General features: G+C 44.7%; 1 protein-coding gene across 2 annotated transcripts in view; it reads left to right on the top strand.

Annotated features, from left to right (window-relative positions):
* Positions 1–18,530, top strand: part of DPP10 (dipeptidyl peptidase like 10) — a 586,192-nt gene that overhangs the window by 263,561 nt on the left and 304,101 nt on the right. Inside the window, exon 1 of one of the 2 annotated variants that reach the window (XM_076343053.1) lies at positions 7,725–7,872. The exons of the other annotated variant lie outside the window; for it this stretch is intronic. Coding sequence (XP_076199168.1) covers positions 7,801–7,872 — 72 coding nt within the window. The 5' untranslated portion in view covers positions 7,725–7,800. Of the gene's footprint in view, positions 1–7,724; positions 7,873–18,530 lie in introns of those variants that run through there. 2 annotated transcript variants of the gene reach the window in all.

The raw sequence follows: 18,530 nt of genomic DNA, 5'->3' as shown, positions 1-18,530 counted from the left end.
AAATTAATTTTTACTTTTGCAATGTAGTAGAATTAACATAATATTACTTCTATGTAATATAAATAATGGAATGGAATTAAATAACGTAATAGGGAAAATGTATCATTTTGCTTCAGTAATAAGAAAATATGCTATTAAAACATTTCACTCTTTTTTTTCCCCAAATTTAATTTTATTGTAGATTATGGTGTTTTATTATGATTCTATTCTGATTTTTAACTCCCCTCACTCTCTCTTTTCTTCTTTTTCATCCTACTCTTCCTCCTCCCCACCCCCCAAATTAGCAAATGAAATTTGGACTTCCTAATCCATCCCTATTGATTTATGTAATGTATAAGGGCAACATTTTCAAAATTGCTCAATTAAGTTAAGCATTCAATCTGGGTAATTTTTAGCAGTAAGTAAGTGCCTAATCTATTGAGGCTCTTTTTAATATCCCACTTACTTCCTAGTTGCATTCCTCGTGGTTAAACATCTGTGAATCTGACAAGTCTTCCAAGAGTAGCACGTAGATACTAGATTGCTGAACATGCCAATTTCATTTTTGTAAACTCTGGTCTAGGTCATAAAATGGGTTTGAATATTAGTCTGAATTCTTTATCAATTATTTACCACTGATAGGAGATCCTCAGTAACATTTAATGTTACTGTGCATGCATGCCGTACGAAGTTCTTCGAAGAATAGCTGTATGGCAGCCACCAAGGAGGAAAAAAATCAGTCTTGCCACTTGTGGTTTTAATCATGAGGTTACACTAGTAATCTTTTTGCTTTTTCTAGACATACTCCTGATTTATACCTATGTCAATATGAGACACTTGAGTTCCCGGGCCAGTCATCTGTTGACCAAATTTAACCTGATTTAATCTGTAAAAAGTTGACAGATTTTCAATGTATGATTACAATATATTTCTATTTCTGGATTCACATATTTTATTACAAATATTCACTGAGAGAATTTTCAAGATCTGAACCTTAAAATTTTTTTGCTGTCAATCCTCAACACAAATTACACTATTTTCCCCCTCAATTTCAGGTGTGTCCTCTTAAGAATTAAAAAGTAAGCCAAAAGTTTTTATATGCAAAATCTGCTGTAACAGATCTTCGTGGGTGAGGGGTTCCTAGAGGAACTTTTGCCGGATTAGAGCTATGGTGCAATGGCTAGGGAAGAGGAAATACACGTTTCAAAATCTAAGATCTAGTTTTGCTTCTTCCCCACCTAATCCATAACTTTTATAACTGCTTTCTTGAGTAAAAATAGTTTTAGTGATGAGCACAAGTAGCGCTATTTTATATTAGTGAACTGCTTGTGAAATAGGAATCGGGATCTTTTGTTGTGAGCTACCATTAGGATTTAAAATCCACTACTACATTTGTATAGAGTTACTTCACAGAGACTTCTGGAGTAGGGCATGCCTTCCCTTTGAACTTTGAACAAATACTATCGTCAGAATATACTTACTACTTTGTTTTTCACTTCATAGTTATGTTTTGCAAATTTGCTCCTTGCAACATTGGTAAGAAGAAACATTTTATAAATACAATCAAGCAAGCTGGCAAGAATTGCAGCAACTCAAAAACTTTCCTCTGAATGTGTGAAATTCCTCCCCATAGCCAACAGAACATCATATAAAACCATGCTTGGCTTCTGGCTACTGCTCACGAAGAGGTGGGGAGGAGGGTCCTGCAGGACCCTCTGTCAGGTCAGTGCAGATGGTTTGGGTACCTCAGGACATCTACGGTGGCACCTGGTGACTGTCGTAGCCACCTGAGTCCCAGTTTCAGGCTGCGGTATTGGACGCGCATGTTTGTGTATCTCTGTTTCTCTCGGAAACTACTGTTGTGATTTATGACTCCATACGTTCTTAGATAATCAGGAGGGGATGGCATAGATCTGAAATCACGGCTCCTGTGTTCTTCTGTTATGAATTATTCCTTCAAGCACTCTTGAATGCTGCCCGTGCATTTTATTGGCTAATAAGCGGTATTTTTGGAAATGCAGTCCTGTTCTGTATACTTTCGCTGAAATATTTGCACGTGTATTTTAATAAGTGCTGTAACTTTCCTGCTGGAATATATTTGCATTTATTTGTATTAACTCAGTGTTTGTATTGATTGTTTTTCTAAAACAAGACAAGGAGAGAAAACCACGAGTACAATTTATTCACAAAGAAAATAGCCTTTCACTGAAGCAGACATTAGAATATAATGTATTTCTGAATGCAGAAGGTGCCTGGAATTTTCCCTCTATCAAAGAATTTCTTAAGCAACAAAGTTCAAATATTCTGTCATTTAAAACCATAATTTCAAAAGCACTCTGCACAAAATGACATTCTGTCTGTTCTTCAGGTTTATGTGACTCAGAGTGGTTAGCAATCGAGTAGTATTTACATCTTCACTGGGCTGTACAGTTATTAATTACACAGTGATGAGGGCCATATAAAATATACAGAAAACAAAGCTACCTGTTCCGCCTATTCCAGTTTTGTTCATTGAAACTCCACCACTGGAGCTGCAGCAGACTTAGCAAACATAAAACTCGCTCCCAAAGGAAGGGACAAGATCTTCACTGTGCTAGTAATGACTGTGCCTCTTTGTGGTGATCTGCACAGCGGCAGCATCTGCGTGACACAAGGCAGTTAAATCACTTGATAACCAGGACTTTATTTAAAACCAGGTTTTATATCTTTATGCCCGCTCAGACACTGCACCTCCCAGCCCACCTCCCAAGGGCACTGGAGTGGTTAATGCATGGCACATACGCAGCGTTTGGCACACAGGGGTGCTCTCAATAACTGCTCTAGCCTGAAGTGGTAGCTGGCCGGGAGAGTAGTAAACCGCCAGGGTTTCTTAAGAGAGAAAAGGGAGAATTCCCCTCGCTTGTGGCATCCTCTGCTGTATTCTTTGTGCACATACATCCGGCCTTTTTACTCCCCTAACAGGTTCCTGGCTTACTTGCTGCCTGTCCAAAATCGGCACTACGTATTAGTCTGCTATATCAACAAAACATGTATGTTATTAACTCATCAAGCGATACAAGCTGTAACTATCGAATAATACTCTGATGGAGTTGATACTCAGTTTATGTGGAAGATAAAATAATCACATTATGTCTTGACTCATGCACCCAGTTCTTGTGTGTGATGAGGAAGATGGAGGAAATTACAAGGAGTCTGTAACATAACATTTCAGTTGAAAGATAGATGAATTAATGTAATGACTCTGTAAAGAGTTGATCAAGAGCATAATTCCATTTCTTTCTGCAGCTATTTCACCCAAGCCTTAAGTGACACCTTAACCTATGAGGTGTTTTGGTGAAAATGGTACAAGAAACTACCATAAATACTGTACATCTTTACTGGGTAAAATCTTAACTGCTTTTACCCATATAGCATCAGTTTTAGTACCAGGCTCCAGCTTCAAAGATGTGTCCTATTAACAGCTGTAAAACAACTGTTCTTTTAAACAACCCGGTCAAATGACTTTTGAACAGTAATTTACTAAAAAAGACCCAAATAAAAGTTGGTGTGGGCAGCAGTGAAAACTGGTGAATTAATTTAATATCCCCAAAGCATCGATACTATGAACCAATGAACCAGCATTCAAAAATAATGACAAAAGGGATGATTGAGTGCTATCGATAAGAGTTTTGGTATTGATTTTAAGAAGCTTTAGATAAGACTCAGCGTGTATAGAGCCAATCCCCAAACTCCTACCCCCAAAATGCTCATGTTTCCAATAATTCTAATTGATTTACGAATACCCAACAACCAGCATGCATGACCTTTATGAAACACATGCTCCATATCTCAGTCCATTATAGTGATAAAAACTCAGAGTGAATGAAGAAAAATGAATGAATAGGCAAGCTTCAGCTAAACTGACTGCTAATGTCTTTTTCCTTCTTGATTAACAGTGGAACTCCATCACAATGGATCTCATCAAAACCAAGCTGAAAGTAATCTCTGTTGAAACATCCCCATTCAAACCCCAAATCATTAGAATTCTTCAGCTCTGATGGGGGCTCAGTAATTAGTCGAGTTGCAATAGACCTGTGCCATAAACAGCATGAATCAGAACGTCTGCTCTAAGACTTATTATTTGTATTACTGTAGCACCTAGAGGCCACAAGCAAAATCTAAGTCTCCCCATGTTATGAATTGCTCAGAAAAAAATAAGATCCCGAGTCCTACAGAACGCAGCCAACGCAAAGGAAGGATTGGCAGGAAAGGCGGCTCTGCAGAAGTAAGGCAAAGCAATAGGTATTGGCGTACAAAAGATGCCATCTTGGTTGCCTTTTTTGCTTTTTCTTTGCATAGTGCAATTATTATATGAAAAGAAACAGCATCAGAGGGCAAGAAAGTAAAGGGACACAGCTGACTGCAGCGAGGGTACAGAAATTAAGGAAATAATTAATTTTAAGAGAGAAAATAGCGATATGAAATGGAGAGGTATGGGCAGAGACGGTGTGAGGAGAAGAAGCGTAGGAATGGCTGATTCCTGAGCTGAGAGAAAGTGACTGTGCAGACTGACACCCAGGGTGAGCAACCCAAGTCCTCACCGCAGGCTCTTGCAGCTGGGTCTCACGCAGGGGACTGCGGGTGGTCCTCGGTGCCATGCTGGAAAGGAATCATAAAGTCAGCAACAAAAAGAGATTGAGTCAGTTAACTTAGACAATTCTCCTACCCTAGGCAGCACCAACTATACTCATATCACTCCAGACAGACATTTATCTGGCTTCCAGGGCTGGAGGCCCCCAAACCTCCTAAGGCAACCCAGTCCATGGCTTTGCCCCCCCCCCCCCCCCCCCCCCGTTTAGAAATAAACACGTCTTTTTCCTAATGTTTAACTTGAATCTTTCTTCCTGCTTTTTAAACCTATTGCTGTTTATCTGCTGAAACCAGGACACCATCCACCATGTACACAAGAGATTATTTTCATTCTTTTGTAGCACCTTTTAATCATTTGAACATTGTTTTCCATATCTGCCCCCCATTTTCTCTCCTTTAGACTAACTGATCCCAACGATTCTCAGTTTTTCTTCAGAGTGCCTGCTTGCCAGACCGCTGATTCTCCTTGTTAGATGTCTGTGTTGCTCTGCATTCGCTGACCTTGGCCCTTGTATTCAACGGATGCCCTGCCAGTACTCACAAGGGCAGGATTTCTCCACGCGTCGTGACGGCTGTAGTCCTGCTTGTCCATCACAGCGCACTATTTTGCCCGGTTCACCATAGCAGGACACTGCCTTAGGTGCAGTTTTGAGATCCTCTGTAATGCCCCAGTCCTCATTTGAAAAAGTGATCCAACCTGTTATCCTCCATCCCTCGCACAGTCCCTCGCACTTGCCCTTATTGAACTGCACACGAGTCTTTAAGGTCTCAGGCTGTCAAGATCACATCTAACTCTGATGATGTCCTCCAACATCCTTTGCATCCTCCCCAGCTTCATGCTGTTTGTGAATCTGATGAGCGTACAGTGCGCTCCACCACCCCGGTGCCGATGGAAGCGTGGGCAAACCCTGCTAGGATGGACCATCGAGGGATGTCTGTGCTGCAGCCTTGTGCTGTGGCTGGGAGCCACTGGAAATGATATGGTGGAGACAAGTTTTGTTGATACTCGTTTTAGTTTTATTCAGATTATGTTTCTCACTACTGTCCTGGAAGACAGTGCTGGAAGCCCTTCTGAATCAAGATAGATGACATTTACTGCTCTCCTATCAACAGGCCTGTTACCCTGTTAAAGAAAGAAATTAGATTTGTTTGACATGATCTGCTCTTGACAAATTAATGGTAGCTATTAGTCGTCATCTAGTTTTCATCTAGGTGCTTGCAAAGTTCATTTGATTATTTTTTCTAGAACTTTTATTGGGACTTCAAGAAAAATTGTGTCTGTTGATTGGTGGAGGAGTCAACACAACGACGGGTGGTACAGGAAGATGGAAATACTCAATACTCTGTATTCTGTCGCTGGCTGGTCTGTAATTCCTCAGTCCCTTGTCATCTTCCTGTTCCCTTCTAACCTGTTTCCACCATAGGCTGAAATCTTAGATCTTTGTCACTGCTATTAATTATGCTCACCAGCCAGTCAGAACTGACCTTTCTTGTGAGGTTTGATGCAAAAACTACTAAAAAAGATAGAATCATAGAATAGTTTGGGTTGGAAGGGACCTCTAAAGGTCATCCAGTCCAACCCCCCTGCCGCGGGCAGGGACATCTTCAACTAGATCAGGTTGCTCAGAGCCCCGTCCAACCTGACCTTGAATGTTGCCAGGGATGGGGCATCCACCACCTCTCTGGGCAACCTGGGCCAGTGCTTCACCACCCTCAGCGTAAAAAATTTCTTCCTTATATCTAGTCTACATCTACCCCCCTTTAGTTTAAAGCCATTAACTGAGATCAGACACTTCTCTCATTATGTGCTGACAGCTTTCCCTCTACCTTGCAGTCCCTTGAGACGCAGGCTGCCTCAGAGAGTGCTGGGGCTGCTCCCGTCAGCCATGCATCCCCGTCCCAGCACACCGGCTCCTCCATGGTGACAATCCTGCGTTCTGCAATCCTACTGTGAGCCGGATCATGAAACCAATCTGAACTAGCAAACAGCCCAACCCAAGCCAAAGTGTTTCACTTGCTTGTGTTTGAGGTTCTCCTTCCTTACAAAGGCCCATGTTCACTGTCCCTTGAGGTACCATCTACCTTCACATTTTCAACTGTTCCTTCTTGCTGGTTAGAAACAAATTTCAGATGGTTTCCTTTATTGGTCCTTATAAAAAACCCCTTGTCAACAGCTGACGATATGGCTTTAGGACACATGGTAAATGTGTCCTAAATGAAGACCCCTAAGGTCTTCCCTGAAGTTCTCCTTTTTTCTACCTCCATATAAGGGCCTCCTATGCTGAGTTCAGCGAAAACGGGTACTTGAGACCCCTTTTACAGCCACGGGCTTCGTAAGGTGAGGGCCTTCGTGAAAACAAGGGTTGTGATGCCGCATGTTGAGCTCCCCAGGCTGGGGGACATTCCCGTACAGCTCGGCAGGCCCACCTTTGGCCGCTGGCTGCTGAAACGCCGTGGCGGGGCTGGGGAGCAGCGGGGCAGCTCCTGCCTTGCCCCTGGGGGCGTCTGGAGCTGGGGGGTGGGCAAGAAACATTACAAAAAAGCAAACAACACAACCGTGCTTCCTTCCCCCCCTTTTTTTCTTTACCTCCCCCGCCCCCCCGTGGCTTCTCTCTGCCGGCGGCGGGGCAGCAGCGGCCGGGGTGCTCGGGGAAATCCCCCGCCGGGCCGGGGCCGGTCCCCGCGGGGCGGGAGCGGGGGCGGGCAGCGCGGCCCCGCCGCAGCCGGCAGCGACGCCCCCGTGGCGGGGGCGCGGATGGTCTCTCCCGGGCCGGCGGTAACCGCTGTGACACCTGCTGGCGGCGGCGGGACGAGGCGGACCGGCCCACGGCGGGCGGAGCGGAGCGGAGCGGAGCGGGGCGGGCGGGCAGAGCGTGCCCGCCGCGGGGCGCTCCGCGGCCGGCGCCCGGCGGTGATGCGCGGCCGTCCCCCGGCGCGGCGCACGGCGGCGGCGGGCACCGCGGGGCCGGGCGCCCCCTGAACACCGGCGCGGCGGGGCACTGCGGTAGCGGCGCTGCCGCGGCGGCGGCTCCGCGCCCCCCGCCCGTCCTCCCCTTTCTCCTCCTCCTCCTCCTCCTCCGCCGCGCCACTTCCAGGGGAGGCTGGTGTCATGCGGCTGGCGCCGAGGGAGGGGTGCCCGGGGCCGCAGCGGCAGTGAAAGGCGGCGAGCCGAGCCGAGCCGAGCCCCCTGCGATGACAGCCATGAAGGAGCAGCCGGCGCACCCGGGCGGCAGGGGGAACCCGCCGCCGCCGCAGCCCGACCAGGTGGGACCCGCGGCGGGAGGTGCCGAGGGGCCGGGGGATGAAGCGGGGGGGGCGGGAGCGGCCGCCGTCCCGGCGAAGTTGTGCGGAGCTGGGTAAAAGTCCGGGGGGGGCGGGCGCCCTCGGGGCGGCTCGGCCGGGGGAAGCGGGAGCCCCGCGGAGCTGCCTCGGGCGATGCGGGGAGAGCGGCGGGGCCGCCCGGAGGGGACCCGGCCTCGTCCGGCCCCGCCTCGGGGCTGGGGTGTCGGCCCGCCCCGGCCCCCGGCGGCAGCGGGTCCCGCAGGAGTTTGCGCTCCGCTTCCCCGCGAGTTGCGCCGGGGGGAGACACGCGGGCGGGGGGATCCTGCCCTGCCGGCAGGCGCCAGCGGCGCCGAGACGGGGCTGCCGGCCGTGGGGACCGGGGGAGCAGCGGTGGCACCGGGGGTGCGGGCCGGCGCTGCCGGCGGCGGTGCGGTGCGGCCGGGGCGCCGCGGCCGGGAGCGGGGCGCGGGGGGCGCCCTGTGCCCGCGGCGGAGCTGCCCGGGGCGTCGCGGGGCCGAGCTCCGCATCGCCGCCCGGTCCGCGGCGGGGCGGGGCGGGAGCGGCCCCGCGGGGCCGGGGAGGTTTCCCGGGGGGGTTTTTGGCAGCGCCCGGGCGGCAGTCACGTCCCTCGGCCCGACGGGTGTCTCCCCGCGGGCTGGCGGGGATGAGGCTGGCCGGGGCACCCGTGTCTCTCGGTACCGGTGTCTCTCGGTACCGGTTCGCCACCGAGAGGGGCGAGTCTCGGGCGGCTTCCGCGTGTGAAGGATGGGTACCGGGGGAGCAGCTGAACTTGGCCGTCATCATCACAAAATCGAAGTTTTCATTACCAGACCGCCGTATCTGTTGCTCCGGGGCGATAGCGCTAACGCATCAGGAGGGATGGGGCTGTCCGCGTTCCCACCGAAACCCCCGGTGGGGACGGCCCGGCACCCGCCGGCTGCTGCCGCTGCTGCAGGGGCGGCCGTGCGGGGCGGCGTGGCCGAGCCGGAGCCGGAGCCGGAGCCGCGCACCTGCCCTCCCCGCCCGGCGGGTGAGGCCCCGCGGCACAGCTCGCCCTCGCCCGCGAACACCTAAAAACGTGCTAACTCCAACGTTATTCCGAGATTGAGGGGTTTTTTTTTGCGGAGTGTCAGGACTCGCCGCTTTCTGTTTTGAACGCCGGCACGCTGAGCGGGGCTTGCGGGACGTGCGGAGCCGCATTTCACATTTTCGTTCTCCGTTACGTGCATCCACAGAGCTTAATTTTCCTCCGATACACTAACATTGGGTGAAAAACGCCAACAGTGAAAGCTGCTGTGCACAGTTGTGTTTTAGAAAACCCCTGTCCGAGTATCCAGTCCTGCATGCACACCCAGGCTGCACGTTAAGCTTCTGGGTTTTTAAGCCAAAACAGGTTTTTAAGCTTCCAATATCAGTGAACCCATTCATTTAAATACATTTAAAGATGTATGCTTTTTGCTGAAAAGTGTATGCATTATGGCACATTTTCATGTAATACTGATGAAGTGATACATTTGAGTTTGAGGAGCCTTCTTGAATAAATTAATTGCCTAAGTTACATGCCATCAGTACTTAAATTTCATGCAAATAGTAGAATTTATGGAAAAGTCAAGATCACTTTAAACAGTCTCAGAGGTTCACAGAGCTCATAAATTTCAGGGGCATTGTTTTGCTTTAGAGGGATGCTGCTTTTAGATATAATAAAAAGTAGTTGAACTTAACCAATCTTTATTTCTTTATATTCAGCTCAGACATGTTGAATTGCCAGAATGGCTTTTTGTTGTTGGAGGTGGAAATCTTTTCAAAGCAGGCTTAATATTATATGCCAAAAATTACCACTTTGACTGCTCTTTTAGGTCGTGATGAGGAATAGCAGTAAGCTCTCAATTTAAAACATGCTAAATATTAGGAATTTATCCTTATATAGAAATATTATTACCCGAGTGCTCTGGAGTTCTCAGCCTCTCTCGGTGGTGGATGGGGGGTCCACTGGTCTATCTGCTGTGCCTGGCTTCATGAAGTGTAAATGTGAAGTCCCATATATTTGCACCAGGTTTTTCCAGACCGAGTTTGGTTTTCCTGGTAAAAGTTGATATTGAATCAACTTTGATTGCCTGTTGTCTTAGGTGCTAGGGACGTCATGCAGTAAATAATGGCATCCCATAGAAAATGCTGCTTTTAATGGATAGCAAGTCTTTCTATGGCTTTAAATGCTGATGATAAGGATGCAGGCCTAAATCCTGCAGTGAGCTCCGTGTAGAGTGAGGCTGTGGTTTGTGGATCTCTACGAACACCAAGGCCACTCACGCACCTTCACAGCAGCCAAGATCCACGCGCTCGTAGCTCAGCTGAGCTGTGTCTGACTAGGTTTGTGCTGGAAACCGTTCTTAGTACAGCAGCGTGGCGTGGCTGTGACCTTAACAGAGGGATATTACGGGTTAGAAGCTTTTGGCTTTTTGTGGTTGCGGGTACAGAACTACAGCCATGGCGGGCGCTGCGGTGGGCATGGGGAGAAGAACAAACAGGGGCTCATATGCTCACCCTGGTTTTCCATACCCCGTAGCACTGTCACTGCTTGGTCCATGTGGAAAATGAACCCTCCCGGGGCCTTCAAGAAATCCATCTGTCCGGATACTCTTGTTTAACATTTCATTTTGCTTGGTGAGCTTGTATAAACCTGTAGTGTCACTACAAGTGACACCTGTAGTTTGTTTATTTATTTTTAACAAGAAGCCACATCTGCACTGAGAAGGTTTCCTGAGATAGCAGGAGCAGCAAATCTTTTCTGGTAGAGAAGTGGTTGGACCTGTGGGAAGTCCAAGAAGGAGCAAGGAATTACACCAAGATTTTCTAAGTGTAAATCTCTTTCCTGATTTTAAAGTCCAGTTTTACAGGTACTCCTGAGAATAGTCATATGGAAGTTGATGCATTTGTGGTAAATTCATAGGCTTGCGACCTGAGCTGTAATTTCAAATTACAGCAGGCTAATGCTGGGACTCTCCACTTAAATAAAAGCTTGGATTGACTGACTGAAGCATCCGTAGCCATCAGCTGATAAATAAATTGGATACAACTTCATATGCAACACTTCCCCTGATGGTGTTTTTAAACCCAGCCACCCCTGGGCCAAGGCATCTAATAACAACTTCCATTAACAGTGCTATTGATGTTTCGGCGATCGGTTTGATAAATTAGCCAGATTTATTCTCAACTCTTCGCTAAATGATGACTCATATTTATTGCCAAGATTACAGTTTTATGTTCAGATGATATATCTGTAGAAAGGAAAATAGTTGTAAATTACTTGTATTTCTGCTCATTTCTGGAAAGCTCTATCAAAGTGCTCAGTGTCGGGAGTGACTGTGGCTCCCTCAGTTCCTCTTAGAGAGTACAAAAAATAGTGTTTTTCATCTTGTAGCTTTTAAGAACCGTCCTGGGGTCTTGGACAATGATGTTTAGTGATCGTTTTTAGAAGGCACAACCATTCGGTAGTCAGTGGACACAACATATTTGAAAAATATAATGTACCTGTATGACTTGCTGGTTGATGAATGTTGCTGTCTTTGCAGATGAAAAACTAAGATAATTCCTCTAGGTATTACCTTTGTGAGGCTTCAGTCTGTTTACAAAAACCCAGATGATCTATACCACCTGGTGCTACTTGCTGTTCTTTGTGTGTATAGAAGACAGACCTTTGAGATTTATAATCATTCTCTCCTGAGCCTCTTTTACCCTTCCAACTTAAGGTCTTTTTAAAATTGATATTAAAATAGGAAAAAACCCCAGATTTTTTTTTTTTCTTACTGTATGTCATTTTGGAATCTACTACATTATTTTGCTTAAAAACAGGTAAGGAAAAATGAAATCAGACTGCATTGTGTTGCACTAAATAGGGTAATTATTTGGTAAGCATTTAAATTACATGTTTAGTATACATACAAGGACAACTGACTACTGTTCACTTCACTGCCTTGATTTAAGGAGTTGAATTTTCTCTATCTCGGGACCAGTTTCTGTGGTCACCAAACAAGGGGCGTATTCTAAAAGTACATCTGAACAAAAGACAACAATCTGTGTTTTATTTTTCAGTGGCTAAAGCCAAAATAGTCTATATTTTTATGTCTTTCTTCATTGCCTTATTTCTTTTCCCCAAAACCAGATACCGAACTTGCAGTGGGGAAAACGTTGATGGATAGCTGTGTCTGTCCAGAGCGGTATTCATCTTAATGGGGTTTTATCAAGGTAAAAGGGCTCTCCCCTGCCCCACTCAGGTCATTTTGAGCTTGATGGATCAAGGAGAAGCTTGAACTCTTAATTGTACACATACCACAGTTCCAGTAACTTGAACGATTTAGTTAGGTAGTCAAGTCCATGTCCCCTGCTTTTGGTTGTGTTCAGAGTTGGCTTCAGGCTGAAATAAGAAATTCTGTTCTAGTACATAATCCAAAGTGACTTTGCATTTTTCCTTCTTACCAACCTGGCGGAGCTTCTTACTTGTTTTATTGCGGCAATATATATATATATGTCTCTCTCTCAAACATTCTGGCTCGCAAGGTTCAACATAATGTCAGAAACATCAGGTAAAAAATGCCAATAAAAGTGGAGAAATAAGGTTGTTTTATTATGCCCAGAATATTTCATAAAGAGTTAACATCTGAATCTTAGCTTTAACTTTGAAATTCTATTTGGTACACTATATATATGCCATACTATATCCGTGCTGGATCCAGAAAGAAGTATTACAGGCTTGCAATATCTGTTGAATAGAGGACCAGCAGCACAAGAAGCTTATGTGAAAATGTATTAACTGTGGTGGTTTGGAATATTGTTCAGGATTCAAGTTCTAGGGGAAGGCGGGGACGTATCATCTTTCAAATAGTACACATGGCCTTGATTCACTTTCTCTTCGCCACGTGGCTATTCTGATGTAATTCGGACACGTACCTGATCGTGGTACAAAAAGCCTGAAGCTCATCTTCCATCTTCATTGTCTTCTGGTCTGAGCTCCGTGGAGCAGGGGCGAGTAGGATCTCACTTTTGGTGAAATGCTTCTCATGTTAATTGAGAAGCATCATTTTATATGACATCTTGTAAATAGTCTGTGTAGTATAGGATCTCAGGTAGTCAGGAGGGCAGTCATATGAGGTTTTAAGTGGCTGTATAGCACATAAGTGTGTTTCTCTGTACATCCCAAATTCAGAAGTGATTTCTGAAGAGAAACTCGCTTCCCTAACGCAGAGAACTTTACAAAGAACTTCCCAGTGCTTGATCCACCCTCTGCCCTGGGAACCTGCCAGGAGCACCACCGTGAGGAGGTCTCTGTCGGTGGACGCAGGGCAAGGCAATCATGCCTATGCTCTCTTGCTCCTTGTACTCTCTCCTCACGGTTCCCATGCCCTTTTGCAGGTTCTCTGTGTCTTGCTTTGAAAACAGCGTGCGGGAGTCTGTGTGGCATAACACAGCACCTGGTTTTTCAGTGTTTAGAGCTCTCCACTTTGCAGGTGGATTAAAGGGATTACTTAATGCAGTAAATCAAAAACTGTGAAACTGGGCAATCTTTTTGGCTCTTGTGTGTTAAAGTGAATTGCAGGCACGCTGTAGGTGACATAGTAGCCTCAAATATTTGAACATGCGTATTGTATTAGCTATTTTAAAAAATGCTTTCTGTATTTCTTTCCAGTATCTTCCAACTGAAAGTATTGCTTCAGGCAAGCTATTTTGATAACTAACAAGAGGGAGGAACTCTTTAAGCAAACTGAGATGTTGTTTGATGTTATTCTAGAATTTGAAAGCCATCATCTTAGCATTTTTTAATAACTTGAGGGCATTCAGAGATTACATGCATGTGTTACTGACTTGCAAACGTGAACACAGACTTTCTTCCCATAGTGGTAATAAGGATGAATGTAATAGGTGATCCCTAGAGAAGTATCTTAGTTTTTGTTGTTGTTGTTGGATTTTGTTTGGTTTTTTGGGTTTTGGTGTTTTTTTTTTGTTTTTGTTTTCTTGAAACTAACAGAGCTTTGAAATGTGCTTGACCTATGGAAAAACTTGTAGGTGTACAAGACTGTACTTCACATTGTATTTTCTTCAACATCGCACTGGAAGACGTAGGCAGGCTCATCTGCTGCTACAGATGCCTGTGTCCTGCCAGCAGGTAGCTGTAATTTGTTGACACCGTCTTTGTAACTCTTGTAAGACCTGTGTAATATTTCAAGTCTATGCATTAGCCACGAAATCTCAGGACTGTCTCAAACTCTGTCCCTTTCCACTTTAATCATACACTCCTTTTACGCTCCACTCACCTGCATTGAATAATGTTCATGAATATATGATAGTAAAAAGAACAATGCTGATGGTGACTGATGACGATGAATTACTGTATTTATCCATTAGGAAGGACATTGGATGACCTACAGATCTAAGGCTGAAGCTGAAAGACCTTTTCTAATTGTTCTTAACACTGCTGGCAACAGCCACATAACTTATTATGTGTTATTTATGTAGAGAATCTGGAAATAGTTTAGAATGACTCTAAAACAAGATAGAAGCCCTCTGACGTTTGGAGGATGTTGTCTAAGAAAATCAATTAGGAAGTATTAAACAATGTGATAATTTAAGGAAAATAAAGATTCTTTAAATGCTTTTGGGGGTTATTTTAGACTGCCTGGGGCAATATTTGCAATTTGCATTCCTTCAGGGAGAAAAAAAAAAAACATTTTGTAGCTTTCTGGAAAACAAACTGGGCAAATGTTAGAGTTTTCTTTTTGGAAATACGGAGAGAATTCCAAATGCTAGTGGGAAAACCATTAAACTTGTTTGAAACGCTGGGCGAGTGCAAGAAACTAAATCAAACACTGCCAGTGCTACTGATCATTCATCCTCCGTGTTTGTTCTTTCTGCTCTTGACGGTGCAGAGGCTGCTGACTTCCTTTCCCCCTTTCCCATCCTAAGGCTTCAGAGGCTGGTTAAATCAAAGCATTTAATATATATTAGGGGAGTCTTTCAGAGTAAGGATTTGAGCTTAAGTACACTTAATTAGGAGAAATGATGTTCTGTGGTTTTGAATCTTATGGAAGAACTGTTTAAATCGGATGGTCTAATGGCAGTTCTAAATAAACACAAAATGGCTATAAAAATTGGGTGGCTTTAGTCAGAAAAAGTGCAGTTCAAGACGATCTTCTTGGTAGTCCCTGCTGGGAGTCTCCTTTTAGCAACTCCCACCTTATTTGTGAATATTTCTGCAATATCTCGGTGCGAATAGCAACACAACAAAGATCCTACTGAAAAGTTTAGTCAAGGGCCTTCTTGTTCTAGGGCGCAGATGATTGTATTGGGTAATTAGATGTCATCAAGCATAAATGTAAGTTTAAATCTTCTTGAGGTAATAAGCCCACAACGTCAGAAGACAATGAGTGGGTAGCTGCAATGCAAGGAAGTTAGTTGCAAAAGTTTCCTTCTTATTTTTAGTTCAAAGGTTCATTGTATTGTGGCACATTGAATATATGTTACCTTTTGGTTCCTGAGATGGCTGAAAATATTTCTATATCCTGGCCCATTCCTAAAGTGCTTATTTACATGGATTTCCCCACTGAAGTCAGTGGGACTACTTGTGTCATAGAATCACAGAATCATAGAATCATTAAGGTTGGAAAAGACTTCTAAGATCATCTCGTCCAACCGTCAACCCAACACCACCATGTCCACTAAACCATGTCCCTAAGCGCCTCATCTACACGTCTTTTAAATACTTCCAGGGATCAATGTCAATAATGACTGTAGGACTAATCATATAATTTGCACCGTAATAATTTTCATTATATCTTGGGAAAAAAAGTCCTTTGGTATACAGTAAGATGGCTCGAGGTGCAGTACACAAGCTGTATGAAAGGTAGTTATCAAAATGTTGTCAGTGGCATTCTCCGAGGTTTTTGGTAGTAAATGTTCAGTGTTGTGGCATGTTTTCAAATTCAAAAGGACAGAACTACATTTCTAGTATTACGTGCCAGACTCTGAAAAGGTTCCTAAAGGCAGATGTCAGTTTATGCAAGTTGTTTGCTCACCTGATACGAGAAAGGCAGGGTTTATACCTATATATTGTTGTCCTGGTTTCGGCTGGGATGGAGTTAATTTTCTTCCTAGTTGCTGGCATAGCTTCTTTTTCCTTTCTTAAGGAAATTTCTTCCTTAATTTTCTTCCTAGTAGCTGTGTTTTGGATTTAGGATGAGAACAATGTTGATAACACAGCGATGTTTTAGTTGTTGCTGAGCAGTGTTTACACTAGTCAAGGACTTTTCAGCTTCCCATGCTCTACTGACTGAGGAGGCTGGAGGGGCACAAGAAGCTGGGAGGGGGCACAGCCAAACTGGCCAAAGGGACATTCCATACCATGGGACGTCATGCTCAGTACATAAACTGGGGAAAGCTGGCCGGGGGGGCCGCTGCTTGGGGACTGGCTGGGCATCGGTCGGCGGGTGGTGAGCAATTGCACTGTGCATCACTTGCTTTGTGTATTCTTTTATCATTATTATTAAATTCCCTTCCTTTTCTGTCCTATTAAATTGTCTTTATCTCAACCCACGAGTTTTACCTTTTTTCCAGTTCTCTTCCCCCCATGCCACTGTGGGGGAGTGAGCGAACGGCTGTGTGGTGTTTAGCTGCCTGCCGGGTTAAACCACAACAATAGTGTATGCATTTTCTGGTATGTCTTGCAGGGTCTCTACATGCAATTCCGTACTGAAGATGGGATTTGCCCCTTTTTGGGTCCTGTTACTGTAGGTAGAAATGAGCTTGATGTTATAGTCCTAAGTAGCAGTGTTAAGACCCTACATTTCTGATTTCATTATGGCGTAACTAGCAACAACTGAAGAAAGGAGTGTCAAAGCTCATCTGGATGGGTTCGGAAGACTCTAGTGAAGTCTTCTTTTTGTTGGTGACTATTTGGGTTGCGTCCTTAGCTATTTTTTTTTGTGCCTCTACACTCTCTTTTTAGACATGTTTCTGATCCTGCAAAATGCCGTGTTCTGCATGAGCAGTTCTCAAAACTCTCTCACTTCTTTTTCCCTTCAGTTTTGTTACATCTCCAGGTGATTCTCTCCTGTACCATACTTTTTTCCCCCAGCTTCCCATCTTTAATCTTCTATACACAGAGTTTTCCTAACAAACACTTTTCTTCCCATAGCCCTTCTGCCTTTACCGATGCCATATTTCTCTTTGTAAGCTAAGCAACATCTTTGTCATCTTTGTTTCCTTACTCTTACTTCCCCATTGCTAACGATTTGAAGAATGTTGTCTCGCTTAAGCGTACTGCTGGCTTTTACCGACAGTGTAAGAGGAGTCTCAGAACAGAGGACAATAACATACATATATAATGAATTTATGTGTTTTGATACTTCCATTGTGATCCAGTGATTCATTATGTACTGGGAAACCATTAGCTTTGAGGGCATGGAAGAGAACATACTCATGGTAAACAAGAGTGTCACTGCGGTAACCTGTCTCAGCTGCCCGAATGGTGTCTCAGTGGAAGCAATGGAAGACAGTCAGACATTTGATAGACCTTTATCCTGTTAGAATGACTCCACACTCTAATTTCCTGTCCCATAAAATTAATGACAATGTACAGTAAGCTTGTAGCTTAAAGAATGCACTGGTCAGCAAATGGGAAATGGAGTAATTCTCCTGAAATATATATTGATATGTCAGAGGAAATCTGAATTCTTCTTATTTCTGGTCTCAGCTGTATTTATACTTGTAAACATAAACAGACACTAGCAGAGTGTTTTGGCTTTCGTGGTAGGTGGTATTGTCTTCGAACAAGAATTTAGGAAAAGGAGGTTCCTTCCTTTCTTCCTCATAGTATAATTAGCTGTAGCATAATTTTTCAAGAAAGGAAAAACTTCAGGAGAAAAGACTTTAGTGTGCTAATTCTGCAAGCAGCACAGCCCTGTGTATCAGCACAGGGGATATGTTTTTACTCTTATTTACATCCTGTACACCAAACCCAAGAATCTGCTATAGCTGTCTCACTCCATGCAACGCATATGGAGAGATGATAGATAATTTCTGAAAGAAGCACGTGCAGGGCCATATATCATGTCAGCAAGGGAATATATTCAGTGTGTAAAGAAAAAGTAAACTTCTTCACTGAAAATGTCCTTTTCTTGAGGTCTGTTTACCTCCCTTATTCTGGCCACCTCCTTGCATTATTTTTACTTGGGGCTATGGTACCCAGCCCAGCTGGGGATCCAAATCGGGCTGGATCTTTTTATCCTAAAAACCAACCAACCAACCAACCAAACCAACAACAATAACAACAAAAAACCCCAAACCCAGAACAACTCTTCCCCTCAAAACCAGCTTTGAGAATTTTCCCCTTTATCCTTTGCTTCATTCAGGTTATACTTTATGAAATGTGTTATTTGTATCTAGGAAACCATCAGTTGTATTCTTCATAAATCTTGCCTCATTTCTGAGTGGGTAAAGATTCCTTTCTAACATATGAGCTGGGCAAGCGCAATGCAATGCAATGCCAGCTTTTGCTTTAGTTCATCTCATAGTTGCCAGCCTAAGTGGACTTAATAACACTTCTTTCCTGGGATGAAATGGTGCTTCAGTAAAGGACTTTTTCTCTTCCCTCT

The sequence above is a fragment of the Aptenodytes patagonicus genome, chromosome 6 (genome assembly GCF_965638725.1).
Source record: "Aptenodytes patagonicus chromosome 6, bAptPat1.pri.cur, whole genome shotgun sequence".
NCBI classification, from domain to species: domain Eukaryota; kingdom Metazoa; phylum Chordata; class Aves; order Sphenisciformes; family Spheniscidae; genus Aptenodytes; species Aptenodytes patagonicus.
The sequence above is the reverse complement of the archived record's forward strand: the minus strand, read 5'-3'. Positions and strand labels throughout refer to the sequence as shown.